Below are 16,694 nucleotides of genomic sequence, written 5' to 3' on the forward strand. Positions count from 1 at the left end.
CGAACGCACGTGTTAAGTAACTAAGTGAAATGAAGCGTATACGATAGTAAAGAATAGAACGCTGCGCGATTTTAGTACTTATGTAATTGAAATATGGATTATAAATTTTAGGGTTCACTAACAATTAGTGCGTAAGACCACCCTCAAGTACATAATAACATTTAAAATATTATTATTTAAAATATAAAGTTTTATATAAACTAAATTAATTATTAAAAAAATAAATAAATAAAAATCGTTAAGTACCTATTAACAAATTATTATTATTTATAGCAAGGAATGAAATCATCGACTTTTGATAGATATACAACATCATCAGCCTTTTTTATTCCTTACAAGTTAGCCCTTAACTACAATCTCACCTGATGGTAAGTGATCATGCAATCTAAGATGGAAGTGGGCTAACTTGTTAGGAGGGGGATGAAAATCCACATTCCTTTCGGTTTGTACACGACATCGGAACGGTAAATCAGCGCAGCCGGGATTTGAGCCCAAGACCCCCGTCTTGTAAATCTACAGCGCATAGCACTGCGTTACTGAGTGACTGCGAATCGAAGTCACAGAGCCTATTTTATTGGCCTAAAAAACGAAGACGTCTAGGATTCGAAGTTTAGTAAAGAAAATGCTTCTGCCCTAAAATGGTCATTCAAATAAATAAATTTGAAAGTGTCTTGAAAATGCAAATCCGATACTGAATCGTACTTTTGTGCGCTGTATTATTGTTACTTAGTAGGTATTTGTATTTTTTTATATAATTTCCCGATATAGGCGTCACGGAACCCTTTTTCGGAGCGGATTCAATCAACCGAGACGTGTATTCATGGGAACGAACCATACAATTTCATGTGGATTTTGTAACGATAACTCGCTTTGGGAATTGAAATGTAATCGTACATGTTTCCGTTTCGTGTTTACTTTTTGTTTATTATATTTTGTGTGTTTAGTGTATAACAAAGGTCTCCAAACTTTTGTGACCTTTTACCATGTTCTTAGGTTTTGGTCCTAACCTAACATGCGTCAACGACAAATGCTCATAGAACTACTGTACTGTTTTCTAGTATTGTTAGAACAAAAAAGAGAGTGATAATTTCAATTCCAGTTCAGTGGATATGACCTCTGCCTTCGATTCGGAGGGCGTAGGCTCGAATCCGGTCCGAGGTACACCTCCGAGAATTTTCTTAATTCTTTACGTCGTGTCTGAAGTCTGCCAATCTACATTGTGTCAGGCGTAGCAGACTAAGGCCGTTAGTTACTACGCTACTACTAGTATATGAGAGAGTTGTACCCTCTCATTCTGAAAGGAGACTCGTGCTCAATAGTGAGGCGAATTTGGGTTGATATGATGAATTTTAATTCCGCCGCTATTGGGCGACGTTAGTTTCCATCTCATCTTTTCTCTTCCCGAGTTATTTTGTGGTGAGTAGGTGTATTAGGCCTGAAGTTCGATATAGTTTTATACACTTTCAATATCACTGATGTACAATGATGTGCACTTCATATAAAAATGCACTGCCTACTCTAAGGATTTAATAGGAACTTGTCTGCCTATAATGTAATGCCTACCCTACTTAAAAGCTCTCTGGGCACAACTGCTGATGTATAACATACGTCGGTAGATGCTATGATACTTATTAACATCTTATTTACAGCTCTGCTTCAACTAATTGATGTTTTTCCTCTGTCATAGGAGTACCGGCACTGCAGGGATCTGCACCGCAACGTAGTCGATACAATGGACACGTCTCATATCAACGTGTCAAACTTAACGCCAAGAGGTCATAGGGTTCGATTCCCATCCGATTAACTACTGTCGACCCACTTTTAATACAAAAATTTGGCAACTATCCTTTAAAAAAATCTAAGGACACATCTACACTTACCCAGTAAAAAAAGTGGCGTGAGCGTATTAAATATAAGGAGGGTAAAATGATGACGTCAAAATAAAAGCCATTCGGTAAATGCTCGACATTGTATTTTGGAAACATTTACAAGAAACAATTGCTTATCCTCTCAACAAGCCGCACCACGTGCGACGCGCGCAATTGACGCTACTCTAGCGCCCGCTGTCCACTGATGCGGTATTTTGACGTCAAACTCAGTTAAAAAGTGTCAAATTAAAAAAAAAATGATTATATAACCTGCAATTGCAAAGTACACGTTGTAGAGTCAACATCTCCTGAGGATGCTCCGGTTTCGGGGTGAAACGTACGTAGAGAGCATTTTGTCGGACCTGGGTGACGTCGCATGGGTTCGTCGACTTTTCGCGGATGATAGCAAAATAAATAAATCATTACATAATCATGATGAATTTAGGAAAGTAACGCCTGCTTCTATCCAATATTAAAAAAAAATGATTACAAACTGCACAATAATTGAACTAAATAGTTAAACCAGATTTTCAGTCACTTTTAAATTAGACATATTTATCAATCCAATTCAAATGCTGTCTTGATGGACTTGTTTTCAACTTTTCATACCTTTGTTTTTTAAATATTGATTTGATTGAGCAAAAATACAACAGAGGGATAAGAAACGAAACATCATATAGATCAATACTATTGTTGTCATTTTACCACTATTTAAATTTCAATGATTGTCTAAAAAATATTGTTTTTAAGCCTGAGATTTTCCCTGGCAAATATTGAGCTAAAACTTAGTGGTGTCAACAAAAAGGTGTTTTAATTTATACAGTGTCAAAGTCTGTTATCTTTGTTAAACAGTGTTAAAATTAGTTCTGTTTTTTCTTTTTATTAGTGTAAAAAATTACAGCAATAGTATAAAATTTGTCTAAAACAAATAACTGCATTGTTTTATAAACCAGTTTTATAATTATATTTTTATAATTTAATATCTATCTATATAATAACAAAAATCCAAAAGCTTTTTTTTATATTTTTTGAAATATTGTGTTATCATCATTTACAGAGCATAGTTTTCGTGCAATCAACAAATATTTTACTATAATGTACGTACGCTTCAGTGGACAGCAGGCCTTACATGAATATACAATTCTTAGCACCGTTAGAACTAAATTAGACTAGATTTCATAATTTCAATATAGAATTCTGTATTTACAAATGTACATTTTATTTACACATTTTATTAGCTAATACAGAAATAACATAAATTAAATACTCGTACATTTCACGCTTGAAATTCATACAATTGTTTAAATATCTATAATAATTGTTAAAAAATAATATTAATTTGTTGTTTTTACTCACAAAAATAGGAGCGTTCAAATGTAATACTTACCCGATTTTAAATAGAATAATACAGTCTTAAGTGTGCAATCCCACTATGTCGTGACGATCAAGTTTCGACTGTCAATTATTATGCAGTTTGCTAATAAATTAACATTATATTTGAACGCTCCTTACAACATTAACTAAGGCGCCACACAAACGTAGATACTAACTTTTTTACCACGGTTACTTAACCGCAAACGTAAAAAAAAAAATAACTTCATCTATGGTTTAATTTATTCGATGCTTACGTGTTACACAAAATAAAATGAAGAAATATTAATAAATGTCATTCTTCCAAAATATTGTTTGCAACTAAAAAACCAAAGATATACATATACTATTTATTGATTGTTGCCATAGTTGACTATGTACCCGTAATAGCGTAGTACGTCATGTATAGTTTATCGTTTAGTAACCACGTTTATGTGGCGCCTAAAAGGTTTATTACCTTATCCTACAGTAGGTAGCATTATTTTTACGTCCACATCGAAACCAATTAGCGTATACAACGATTTAGTCACACTCACACACATACTTTTATATCAGTAAGTTAGATTGTTTCTTAATAACTAAAATATACAATTAAATAATTGATTAAGTAACTAACATAATAATATAATACTTTCATCAAACAAATTAAGAAATATATTTTTAATTTTATACAATACAATGTACTTTTAAATATTTAAGATATTTTATACATGTTCTGTTTTAAATATTCTAATAGATACTTAAAAAAATGTAAGGAATTATTATGATTTTACAGTTTAGGCCCATTCAAACTAACATTTGATTGGTAAAGAACTTCTCATATATGAGCGTTATCCGTAAACTGAATAAGAAAAAGACGTTTTTCATTTCGTACCGTGGTTTTACCGTCATAGAACCAGTGCACGAGCACTCATACGTACTCGAAGATTGGTCGCAACCACCAGTCGTGCCGACCATTGTGCAATTAATCGGTGCGACCACCTGAGCGATGATCACATGGTTTGTTCAGTTAACCTGGTCATTGCGCCAATAGTCATGGTCGTGGCTGCCCAGTGCTCTAGGAGCCTAAGCGCGACATACAGCGAACAATTCGCCTACATTTTGCTTTAAAGGACCAATTGTAGTTCGAGACTACGCCACCGATGTACCCTGGGAATTGAACTCGTTACCAACCGTGTCGATAACCACATAATTAAGTACCAATTGTGCAATTGTGTACTTTTTGGAGATAACGCATTATCGGTAATTTTTAAAATACATGGCTAATATAAAAAAGTAAACCCAAGTAAAAGTAATGAGAGTTTGAAGAGCCTCTAATAATATGTAACAACCTTTCCATCTTTGAGCGAAACGTTTATGTAACTCATACGTCATACATACAAAGAAAACACTTTAAAGTACATCCACACATTATACTCGTTTGATTATGCTATACAAATAAATATGAATAACCTTTTTCTGCGTGATCGGATCACGAATTTGGAGATCCGCAGATTAACCAAAGTTACCGACGAATCGCAAAGCTGAAATGGCAATAGGCGGTGCATATACAAGTTCGAAGGGCCGATGGACGTTGGTGTCAAGGTAAAGGAATGGCGATCCAGCACAGGACAAAGGATTACTAAAGGTGAATTGTAAATATATCCGAAAATAATAATAAACTCTGCTGGCAAATTGAATGGTTTTTCTAAATTTAAAAATGCTGTTTTATAATCTTTTATTAAAAGGTTTCAGACGACTTGTTTAAGTTGAAATTTGCAATTAAGTAAATATAGGTTACAATTTACAAGATATTAAAAAACCCCGCAAAAATGGTAAAACCTGCAAACTAAGTATCTCGTCGTTATTCGTCAAGATTATTAAATATTTTGAACCTCTGTTCGTTTTGAACCGTTTTAAAATTTGAGCATTTTTAGCCGACACACAAAGAATAACTATCCCGCTAACTGAGGACAAATGTTGTCGTTCTATTTAACAATGCGCCGGTTGGGCTTCGGAACGAGCGGTGACAAAATGTTCATAATTATCATTATAAAAGGCAAGGGTCTGAAACACTTCTAAGATTCACTTTAGTTAAAATCGATAATAATATAATAGCTTTGCTTTTTTACTATTACCTATAATGTATGTATTTAGACTTATTTTTTTCTATGCAAAATAATTAGGTACAAATAGGACGAAATGTATCGCGAACCACTTTCTGGATCAACCTCATTTAACGTTTATTTACTTTTAATTGTTTCTATAAGCTTAATAAAATATAGAGCGTTTACTAACTACACCAAAATGACTGTAATGCTCACAATTTAATAACCGTAATCAGGATACAAGTTACAAGTTACTATAAATTTCTACGAAAAAGAATTCTAAGTAATTCATAGCTTGATTCTTCATATTTCGAAGCTGCATAACCTGCTGAATCACTGTGGCATTTAACTTGAAAATGGTTCACATTTAAATTTTTAGTCACAGCCGTTTCGTTTCGTGAATTTCGTGGCTCAAGCAAAGTTGTGAGAGCAAGTGACAAAACGCCAGCACCCAACCGTTCCCAGTATTAATCACGAGTCAATATTTGTTCGACATTTTACGCGCAAGTTGAGAGTCGCCGCTAAACTCGAGAAACCCAATTACTACTTTACTGTCCTGACAGTTTGCTTTTCGCTCCCACGATGTGTGAGAGAGAATGCGTTGATAAAATATCATAACATGATAATTTAGCAACGGAAATAAATATATAAATCTATATGGATTTATATACAAATATTTTAATCGTTTTGGTGAAATACTGAGTGATTGTCCGGCACCACATAGCTTCATGCTTCATCAACTCCGTAGTGGTTGTTCTAGGGTCTTGCGCATAAGTATTTATAAAGTGTGGCATAACATATAAATAAAACTGTGGTCATCTTGCATATTCACTCATTGACCACACCAGGTTCACTAATTAACTGGCGTCCACTTGAAGACCAACAAATAGAAACCGAATGACTATGATGTGCTGTTTGGGTGCCGAGTTGCTCTAATGAGTTATGAACCTGAGATGAAATTAACGAATCGTTCAATTAAATTCGACAACGGGAAAGTATTCGTAGTACATTTTATTTCTTATCCATTGTAACTATTTCATTTCGAAAATACGATTTTTTCCCTTTCAAAATCTTTTCATACATCCAAAGGTTTTTAATTACTCATAAAAGTTAAGCAATGAAGTAATATTAAACGTTAATTGTGTATAAATTTATTTATTTAATGTGGAAAATCTTATTTCTGAGGTCCTCATAAAACTCGTAATATTCGAATTAATAATAATTTCCAGCCCCGCACAAAGGTCGGTCAAGCAGACATTTTTAATTAAATCCAAAGTTTATTTCATAACAATATTAAATTTCAATTTTCTACGGCATCAAACATGGAGAGGTGTTTGCTCAACATCTGTATTTATTGCGATTTTTTGATTTTTTGCGATTTTTATGATTTATTGTTTTAGTAATTTCTATTTTGTGGTTTCTCATCTATATATAAAAATGAATTGCTGTTCGTTAGTCTCGCTAAAACTCGAGAACGGCTGAACGGAATTATCTTGGTCTTGAATCTTCTACACGGCATCGTACCGGAACGCTAAATCGCTTGGCGGTACGTCTTGGCCGGTAGGGTGGTAACTAGCCACGGCGGAAGCCTCCCACCAGCCAGACCTGGGCAAATTAACAAAATCTCAATCTGCCCTGCCAATCTGCCTGATCGAACCCAGGACCTTCGTTTTGTAAATCCACCGCGCATACCACTGCGCCACGGAGGCCGTCGTGGAGGCATAGGTAAGGTTAAGGGGTAGGTGTAGAGTAGAGAAGTACACATAAGTCAAAGCGAAGCTTGACCAGGTCCACTAGTCTATAATAATTAATAAAATTGACTTAGAAGAAAATTGTTTTTTTATTATTGATTTTTTGTATTCGGTTTATGAATGATTTTTTTTTTTTGGAAAAATATCAGTCAAAACTAAATAAATCTTGGATCTTTTGAGGGTCAGATAATTAATGCAAAATGAACTTCAATGAAGTTTTTCATTTGTTCTTTCTCGTATATTTGTGCGATCTATACAAATACAATTCATGTATAGTTGTCATATAACAATAGTAATACAATTTTTCGCTTAAATGTGAGGGTTCTGAAAGATAATCAAAATGTTTTAATAGATTCCATTTTAAAGACGTTTATTTGAGAATATGTAATTGCTAAGTTAAAATTGCTTGAAATCGTATAGGTATGTGTATATGAATACATCTCACACACATACATCAGATTTTCGCGGAAATACCAGAACAAACATGTTAGTAAGTGTAAGGGCGATTGTTTCCTTGGTCCTTAGACCAATTACGGTTAAACAATGTTCAATTATGTATGAATATCAGGGTGATGAAGATGTTTGTTTGGACAAAATATTATGTTAAATGTAAGTAAACAGTATAACAATATCCACTCACACATTCACACAACATCCAAGCAAAGTTGATTACTAACAAGTGTTACCCTTACATTAAATTCGTACACAAATAGGTAAAAAGGTTAATGTACAGAGGTTTAACTATTGAAAGGAACACAGTCAGTACTTACACTATGATAGTATGTACATCGGAGGGTTTTAGAGCGTTGCGACGATTCATATTTTAGTTAAAAGTTAAATTGTTTTTCTTAAGCTGGATCTACACGTATGTTAGACGAGCAAATCGTATACCAACCTTATGTCACAACTTAGGTTTTCTCTTTTATCATCTATATTTTTAGCCGTTAACAATAAAATACTCTCACACATTTAAGTCTTAAGACAATTTTCAAAGTGTAAAATAATGTTTTTTTTTTCATTACGAGTATGTCCATATACCTACATATATTTGTTTAAATAGCTACGAGTTGAAAAAAATAATACCTATTTTTTATATGGTAATAAGGTCGAGATTCCATAAGCGAAACTTGAAAACCAAAATATAAAAAAACAGTAACAAAAGTAAAATAACATATTTACCTAAATGCAAAGAAGCATTAAAATTAAGCACGCTGTTACATTATCGTACTAGTATAAAATAACCATAATATGCACTCAGTAAAATGAATTTTCTTTTAAAATATCAACGATTTTAAAATTCGTTCCATTTCTTTGTATATTTGCTCAAACAAGCAAAACTGTCAATCACGTACGCGCGTGTAGAGCCGGCGTAAGAAAATAATAGATCACAATTTGAAACAAAGGGAATCATCACAACACCCCGTACTGTCTATTTTATATACAACTCTCTTGCACACGATGCGATGTCGTGACGACCTCGGGTCGGAGGCGGTGCGCTGTGAGCGATGACGTCACGCCACCGCTGGGGCTGCACGCGTTGACTCCCTTGTTCACGCGGTTTAAGCTGTGGTAGGACTGCAACAATAGGTTAAAGTCAGCGAGTACTGTCGTATCAGACCATAGAACAAGAGCTTGTGATAGCCAGACATTCCTCATTTTAAAAGAGCTAAAAGTTTGTCAGTCCGTGCTCCTATCATAGATAAGTACGGTACGGTAGTCAATTACGGAGATAGGCCGTGGTGATGTTGGAAGGTAGCTTTCCTGATCCTCAACCAACCGAGTAGGTATAAACGTATTTTTTTCATATTTTCTTAGAGATAATTTCATGTGAAGTCATGTCTCCAGTCGCCAGTCTAAACGGCACAGTAAACTATGCCATTATAAGTATACGGACTCTATTTTACGTATGCTGCGTCCGTAGTAAATAATAATTGCAAGCTCCTTACGTTGCCTACTTATAATAAGTACTTCATTTGGCCAGGACGTCATTGCTATTTATGTACTGAGTTTATTCAAATAAAACAATTCTTATTCTTATTCTTATTTAAGTAGCTTATTTCTCTCAGTGTCGAGAAAGAGTAGTCTGGCTATCGTAGACATACTAGTGTTCCACATATTTCCATTGTAGACGAACGACTATTCAAGATGAGATTGGCGACCGCGGCCGAAATTAGCTCGAAAGCACAAAAAGTATTATTAAGCGCTGAAAGCTGTAAAATTAAAGTCCAACACAGTTTTAGGTCAGAACAGCTTGCAATGAAATTTATTTACATAAATAAACGCAACAGAATGGGTGAAGAGGTATTTTAATTTGGAATACCAACGGAATAACGAATGAGATCTTGAAAACGGTAGCATTTTTTCTCATCCGCAGTTTAACAAAGTGCAATTATATTATGGTGCGGAGTCTGGAGTTTTCATCTGCAATGAAGTGGTCTCGGACAATGGCGCACGAACTGGGCGCAAATACAATATATTCTGTGCTCACTTATCTAGAACGAGAGTAGGTCAACATTCATTTTCCACCACAATTAGTGTTATGTGGAACAACGTTTAAATTACTTCCGACTTTTTTCTGGAACAGCTTTTTTTTTCGAAAGTGCAACTTTACTTAATGACGCGGTAACGCCACTTGGAATAACGATAGTATTTTTTATGTAGACAGAGATTTTCAGGTGTGATATTTGATAATTCGGTGTCTATATAGTGATTAATTAATATAGACGATGATACTGCAGAATTTGATAAAAAGAGAATACTATGAGTTGGTCACTGTCAGTGGATTCAGAGTTTGTATTGTTATAGACTCTTGCGTAATTATTATGTCCTCTGAGTTGTATGTTTTTACATAGAAGATTTACAGTTTAGTACTTTGTTACGATGTTAACTTTGTTATTGACAAAGCTAAGATGAGCCACACTTCACATTTACCATCGTTACTTATGGTTGGAGCATAGGCGAACATAACGGTATAGCTTTTATACAATAACGAAGGTTTGGGTCACATTACCGCAGCAAACTTAAAACAGTTACAGAAATGATGACAGGACACTGCGCACTAAATAAACAACTTTCGGTTCTAGGTACAAACAACAGTCTTCTGTGCAGAGCATGCAATCATGCATGGAGGAAGAAAAACATCGATAATTGTTATGCTTAAAGGTGTACAGATGTATCTGAAAATCACGCAGCACACATTGGTTCTCCAGCAACACTCTATGAGGCTGTGCGCAACCTGGGCAACCTGCTAAGCTTCTAGAGTGAGCTCGGTTGGCTGGAGTGACTAAAGTGGGGAATAGTACCTAATGGACCTACGTACAAAGACCAACTTTAATGGCCATGTGCGGAAAAGGCCCAGGAAAGAAAGATCACATTAGTATTTACACCCTACCCTACATTCCTTGAGCAATAAACTAAACACATGCCTGCTTTTCTGCGGAAAAGATCTCAGTGATGTGTACTCATTTGTTTTCGTAGCTCTTTACATAAAGGTTGTAACGCTGAGTGACTCTGAGTCTTATGAGGTCCATAGTTAGCAACCAAGTCTCAGATCCGTAGGTTTTTTTTTATTTTATTGTACAAAATACAAAAAGCGTTATATAATTAGGTACATAAAAAGCCATCCTCATAAACTTGACGTTTTTGTGAGGACGGCGAGTTCACAATTATGTTAATTTGTTATATAAAATAAACTACACATGGGACACAATTAGGCACCATATTTTATAATGCCTAAGTATGTCACTAGGAAGTACATCTGCGAACCCTCCCCTCCCGTTCGAGATGCACCCTTTACATATTTTACCAATTTTTTTTGGTTGGTCAGGTCATCACTGTCAGCACGCTTTGCACAAATATTTGTCACAAAACTCACGCTGGTGAGCGGTATCCTGTAGTCCTTCTTCCTGAAGTCGGCGTAGTACCCGCCGCCCTCGGGCTCGGAGCGCGCGTCCTCGCCCGGCTCGCGCGGCTTGCTGCCCGACGCCGGCCGCTGCAGGCTCATGTAGCCGTTGGACACCGGCCGCCTTTCTGGTGGACCAACACATTTTCAGTTATATAAGTAGAACTAGATCGTTGGTTCAGTAGTTAATGACCACACAGCCGTTTTCAGTAAGTTTACAATAATAGTTTTTTTCTGATTGTGTTTTGATTGTTTCTGTAGATTTCTTTAAAGGAATCGTAGCAGCGGAAATAGTGCAGAAGTTCTGCCAGAGTCAAGACAGGAATAAAGAAGGAAATGTCTTTTAGGGCATCTCCTTTGAGCATCGGACCTAAGCTTAGAGGGATGTTGCCTCTAAGCTTAAGTCAGATGCCGAAGCCACTGGGTACATCAGCTTTTGGATTTCTTACATCCCAATTGATGCAAAGAATCCGAAGAATGAGGAAAATTACGAAATTTGGAATATGATGATCATGGCGGTAGTAAAAAATAATCTATGCGCCTAATATTTTTCAAAATCTCTCCTGTTTTTTTTATCATATCAACATGATCATCGTCAGCTATCGGTCCATTAGAGAGCCAGGCCTTTCTTCCTTCCTCCGTCTTTTTATAAGGGACTTATAGGGAAGTTTAGACCCACCACGCTCTGATGTGGGTTGGCGGGCTCTTACCATATAAGTTGGGTATAATGTCGGGGTCGGCGTCGTCCCCCGGGTCGGGGTCGGGCGCCGGCCGCACCTCCGCCTTGACCGGCGTGCTACACTGCGCGCTCCTCTCCGCGTACATCGCCTCGCTGGGGACAAAATGTTCACAATAAGACCACTGATTAGCGTGCCGTTACTCGTCAAAAGTATTTTAATGTGAGATTGACTTTGACACATCACTACTCCGAACCTGAGAACTTGTCAGACCTCGAAGTCTGAAAACACGGCCACGCGTCATAGCACTGAATATCGAATCGCCTTATCTCATATCTTTACAGAGTCCATGTTTTTATTGTTCTCTTTTTTTAGATAATGCGCCAGATGACGTTGTTTTTGTTCTATACACACATATTTCGTTTTACATGTAGTTTAACTTTAATCTAAATTTAATATACTGAACATTAGAATTCTGTATTAATTATATAATAATTATACTTTAGTGTTTTAGTCGGGTGCCAACGATTTTTGGATTTACCGTCCGAAAATCAGAACAGTACAGAATAATCAATAATATACAGATGGAGCGCACGGAACACGACGGTGTCGTAGCCGCTCCAAATACGAAATAAAAAAAGTAATACATTCTCAAGTCAGTACGACACGAAGCGTCGCATCAGTAATTTTCGATATTATTCAAGAAAAATGGTGTCTTATGTTTTGAAATATTTTAAAAACTGTTTACAAACAATGTAAAATTTACAACACCTGCCATTTCTATTTGCAACACCTACTTAAATAGAAACTAGTCTAATCATGCCTCTAATGGAAGGTACACTGGTGAAACCTCAATTGGACAACCCGATTGGAACAAGAAACAGAGTGAAACAAGTTCTCGGAAAGCCTGAGCCGATTAAAAGATTTGTTATTCGCGTCGTTTCACCCACACGGGATTGTTCCACGTCTGTGTTACGTTTTTTATTTTCAGTAATAAAAACTGTATCGAACAGTTCAAATACCTATTAAAATAACTGTTATTTTGATCCCATTTCAATAGGAATATGAACTTTGTAGACCTACAGATTACCATGAGGCCTGTAAAACAGTTTTTTTAATACAAATATTTTTACGAAGTTCAAGCGCTTAAATAACAGTAGATCTAAATACGCGCCACGAGATATCTCGTGAAAACAAGAAGATATTGTCGTCAAACATAGGGACCTCCTTATTCGAAACTGAACAGATTAAACACGGAACTAGTGCAATAGCTCAAAAATTATCTATACTAATATTATAAAGAGGTAAAGTTTGTAGTATTTTAGTAAGTAATCTGGATCCACTGATCAATTTTGATAATTCTTTTACCACTACAAAGCTTTGTAATTTGAGTGTCATAAACTATATTTTATCCCCGTATTCTTACGGGAAAGGGAACTACGCGGGTGAAACTACGGGGCGTTGGCTAGTATCGAATAAACGTTCAAAAGCATTTTGTATTATTGGAATTTCTACCATACCTATACCTTTACGGTTAGTAACAGAAAACGACCCACACAAACCAGTATTGGAGCTCTGTGTTGGCTGAAGCATATAACAAATCCTATAATCGGTTCAGGCTTTCAGGCAAGTCATTGCAGTATGGTTATCAAGCTAGTTTCCAGTTCGGAACAATTTGCGCCGAGGCAATAACGTATTGAAGTTTGTGTCGTTAGTTGGGGGACAATAATTGTGGTATAGCTGTTATTAATTCCACAAAGGTACTCTAATTAGAGGGTTTTATACGGTGCGGTTGTGCAATTTGGGAACATGGCATGTTCCCAGTTTATTTAGAGAAAGCCAAAAAAGTTTTATGTTGTTCAATGCAGTTATTACTCTATCTACTCTTAAAATATGATAAAAAGGAAAGATTTGTGTGTAACGAATAAACCTAACTTACAAAAGAAGTGGCGACTAAATAAGAAGAAAACTTTAAAGTGGTTAAGTGACTGCATTAGAGCCATGCAGAGGTTACATTATTCCAAGAAGAAGAAGAATAAAAAGAAGAAGAAGAGCGTACCTCAAGGGGGCATGCTTCGCAGGGAGGTGTCTGTGTCGGTTGGCATGTCTCTTGTACAGCACGGCCAGCACGCCGCACACGGCCGCTGCCAGCAATGCTGACATCGCTGCTATGGACGCCAGCACTGGTGACATTCCTAGGGAGTTGCTTTCACCTGTACGGAAAAACATAATAAATTTACTACAAGTAGTAGAAGCTATTCGTAAAGTGTTCGCCAGGGAGGTACCTACTTACCGCTATTATTATTTATGTTGCCAAGTTTTATTTAATCTCTGCTGAATGAAACTACAAAATCTTCGTTAAAATACCAGTAAAGCCGCGGGCAATACTAATATGAAACAAAAATTGATATTTTGATCATTTACTAGTATTATAAGAACTGTTACTAAAGCTTTGTAATATCACCTGTATTTTGTGCAAAAGCCTAAATAAAATTTACGAAGAAACTGCTTATTGAGACTCATATTTTTCGTTATAAAGTCATTGTTGGCTTACAAAGTAGCGTAAATGTACCGTCATTTATTCAAATTGTATGGAGTCTATACTAGAATTATTATTAGCCTTGTTGCCTGTTTACATTGTTCCAGTCACTTTGCCAGTAGGTTCTCTCCAGTGCTGGATTATTACAAAATTGTTCGACTAAATTCTCAATCGTATAATTCAACCGTCAGTGCTATTTCAAATATTCTTTATTTTATAACTCACAGAAGTAATTAAATACTTCTTTATCTTACAAAAATAGATTAGAGACCAAGTAAATAATGACAATTAAATAAAAAAAAAATCCAGAGATTGAGGGCATAGGCAACCCATGGTCAGAGCTCCAGAGTAAGAAGCATCCGCAAAATATGTGACTTTCCAAGAATAACTTTTTTCAAACTTTTTGATGTATATTTGGGTACCTTAATTATTGAATTATAATAATTTATATGTGTTATTTCTAAAGAAGAAAGCAGATTTTAAGAAAACATCTATCTCGTTTTCCAATACAGCACTCTCATTTTTATTCCAAAATATGAACTTGATACTATATTATCAAAATTAAATATCTTTTGACATAATCTAGAAGTAAACTATTAGTTAACTAGCGCTACTGGAATAATGTGACCGTGTACCTGCCTATTTTCATTACATATTTACTCGGGCGTATAAATACGCTGGTTGGGGATATTAAACCCGCGAATACGACTAATAATCTAGATTCTAGGTAACCTAGTCACGCTATATCGTTGAATAAAGAACAGCTTAATTCAGATAGGGAGGTTTTGCGCATATAATGGAGGCTTTTTATATGCTCGGAATGGTTGCTGTCAAGAATTTCATTCAACGGTAAAGATGTTATTTCTTTTTCTGTAATCTACCGGCCATAAAAAAATAATAATTTGCTTTAACTTCACTGAATTGTGTCGTAAACCAAATTAAATCGACAAACGTATTTTGTGGTTAAGAATTTAAAACACCGTTAGTTGTTTTAATTATAATTCAATGAATAAACGTACTACTGCAGCGAATTTATAGAAATACGATAGACTAGTTGCAAAATCAACAAAAATCAGTGCACTGATGTCACAAACCAGATAGGCAGATTTTTGTGCTCTTAATTGTTTTTGACAGAACATTTTGATTGTTTTAAATCAACTGTTATTATAAAGCAGATATTTTAGAAAAATAAACGACTTGACAATATAAGCTAGATTTTTTAATAATTGATGAGTTACAAGCCCTTAACTGCGATGTCCCCTGATACCTCTAATTATCTTCAGTGATTACCAGTAATCCTGGCCTGTCTCATTCAAGTGACTTAAGGCTCTAAATATATCCAATGCTTACCAGTAAACTTGGCTTGTCCCTTCAAGGTGACAGTCTCTATGGTGGAGACGTCGCTGCGACCCTTGGCGTTGACGGCGTAGAGGTCGATCCTGTAGCTGACTCCTGGAGGAAGACCCCTCACTTCGAAGTACGGCGGCGTTCGGTTCGTGGACACGTTGTAGCGAACCTGGTGAAAGACTTATGTCAGCATTTTGAAATCGGGTCCCCTTTAGTGTTTTGTAATAAATTCAATTCTAATACTTGTACAACCGAACCTTTAATTTTTAGTAAGCATGTCACGTGACTCTACCACCGTAAATCCTTTCCCCATAAAGGTAGACTATTTGTTATTCCTAAGAATAATTCAATCTACTCGTATATGCTACTCCATGCTACTTGGTTGTTATAAATGGTGTAAGTAGCAATATTTATATCACCAAAACGACGGAAAAAATTAAATTAGGCATAATATCATCATTAGCAAACCGTTTCCGGTCCATCCGCCTCACTGTTGAGCACGAGTTTACACTCAGAGGGGTTAGGCCAATAGTCCACCACTCCTGACTCAGTGCGAGTTGGCAGACTTCACACACGTAGAGAATTAAGAAAATTTTCAGGTATACAGGTTTCCTCACGATGTTTTTCCTTCACTCCTTCAAGACAAAGGTCTTATTTCCTGGGTTAATACATAATGTTGCCGTTATAGCCCATCTCTATATAGATAAAATAGACATTTTGGACTTCGGCCGTGGTTAGTTACCATCCTACCGACAAATTCGTACCGTTAAGCAATGTAGCATTCCAATACGATGTCGTGTAGAAACCAAGAGAGGTGTGGATTTTCATCCTCCTCCTAACAAGTTAGCCTGCTTCTATCTTAAATCGCATCATCACTTACCGTCAGGTGAGATTTCTAAAGATATGTAGGGCTAATTTGTAAAGAATAAAAAGAAGTCTGTTTCCATAGTACCGTGAGCGAGGGCAGCTCCAGCAGCTCCATGAGGAAGGTCTGCGGCAGGCCGCCGTCAAAGTTCTCCACACACTCCACGTACAGGGAGTCCAGGCTCTGGTTCGCCACCGTGCAGTTCTGCAGGTGGAACGGTCGACCTGGACAAACAAACTTTACAAATACATAACTTGAAAAATACATAATTACTATAGTATCTATGTA

The 16,694-nt window shown here is 36.1% G+C and overlaps 1 protein-coding gene across 2 annotated transcripts in view; it reads right to left on the reverse strand.

Moving 5' to 3' along the window:
* Positions 1-1,955: 1,955 nt before the first annotated feature.
* The window catches only part of LOC112044634 (hemicentin-2), a 311,378-nt gene continuing 296,639 nt past the window's right edge, over positions 1,956-16,694 (reverse strand). For both annotated transcript variants that reach the window (XM_052888013.1, XM_024080533.2), the window contains 6 exons: positions 16,494-16,630; positions 15,545-15,710; positions 13,715-13,868; positions 11,689-11,810; positions 10,952-11,106; positions 1,956-8,652 (listed from right to left, as the gene is read on the reverse strand). In XM_052888013.1, coding sequence (XP_052743973.1) covers positions 8,512-8,652; positions 10,952-11,106; positions 11,689-11,810; positions 13,715-13,868; positions 15,545-15,710; positions 16,494-16,630 — 875 coding nt within the window. In that variant the 3' untranslated portion in view covers positions 1,956-8,511. The remainder of the gene's footprint in view (positions 8,653-10,951; positions 11,107-11,688; positions 11,811-13,714; positions 13,869-15,544; positions 15,711-16,493; positions 16,631-16,694) is intronic.

This window comes from Bicyclus anynana, chromosome 21, assembly GCF_947172395.1.
Source record: "Bicyclus anynana chromosome 21, ilBicAnyn1.1, whole genome shotgun sequence".
In the NCBI taxonomy this organism is placed as follows: domain Eukaryota; kingdom Metazoa; phylum Arthropoda; class Insecta; order Lepidoptera; family Nymphalidae; genus Bicyclus; species Bicyclus anynana.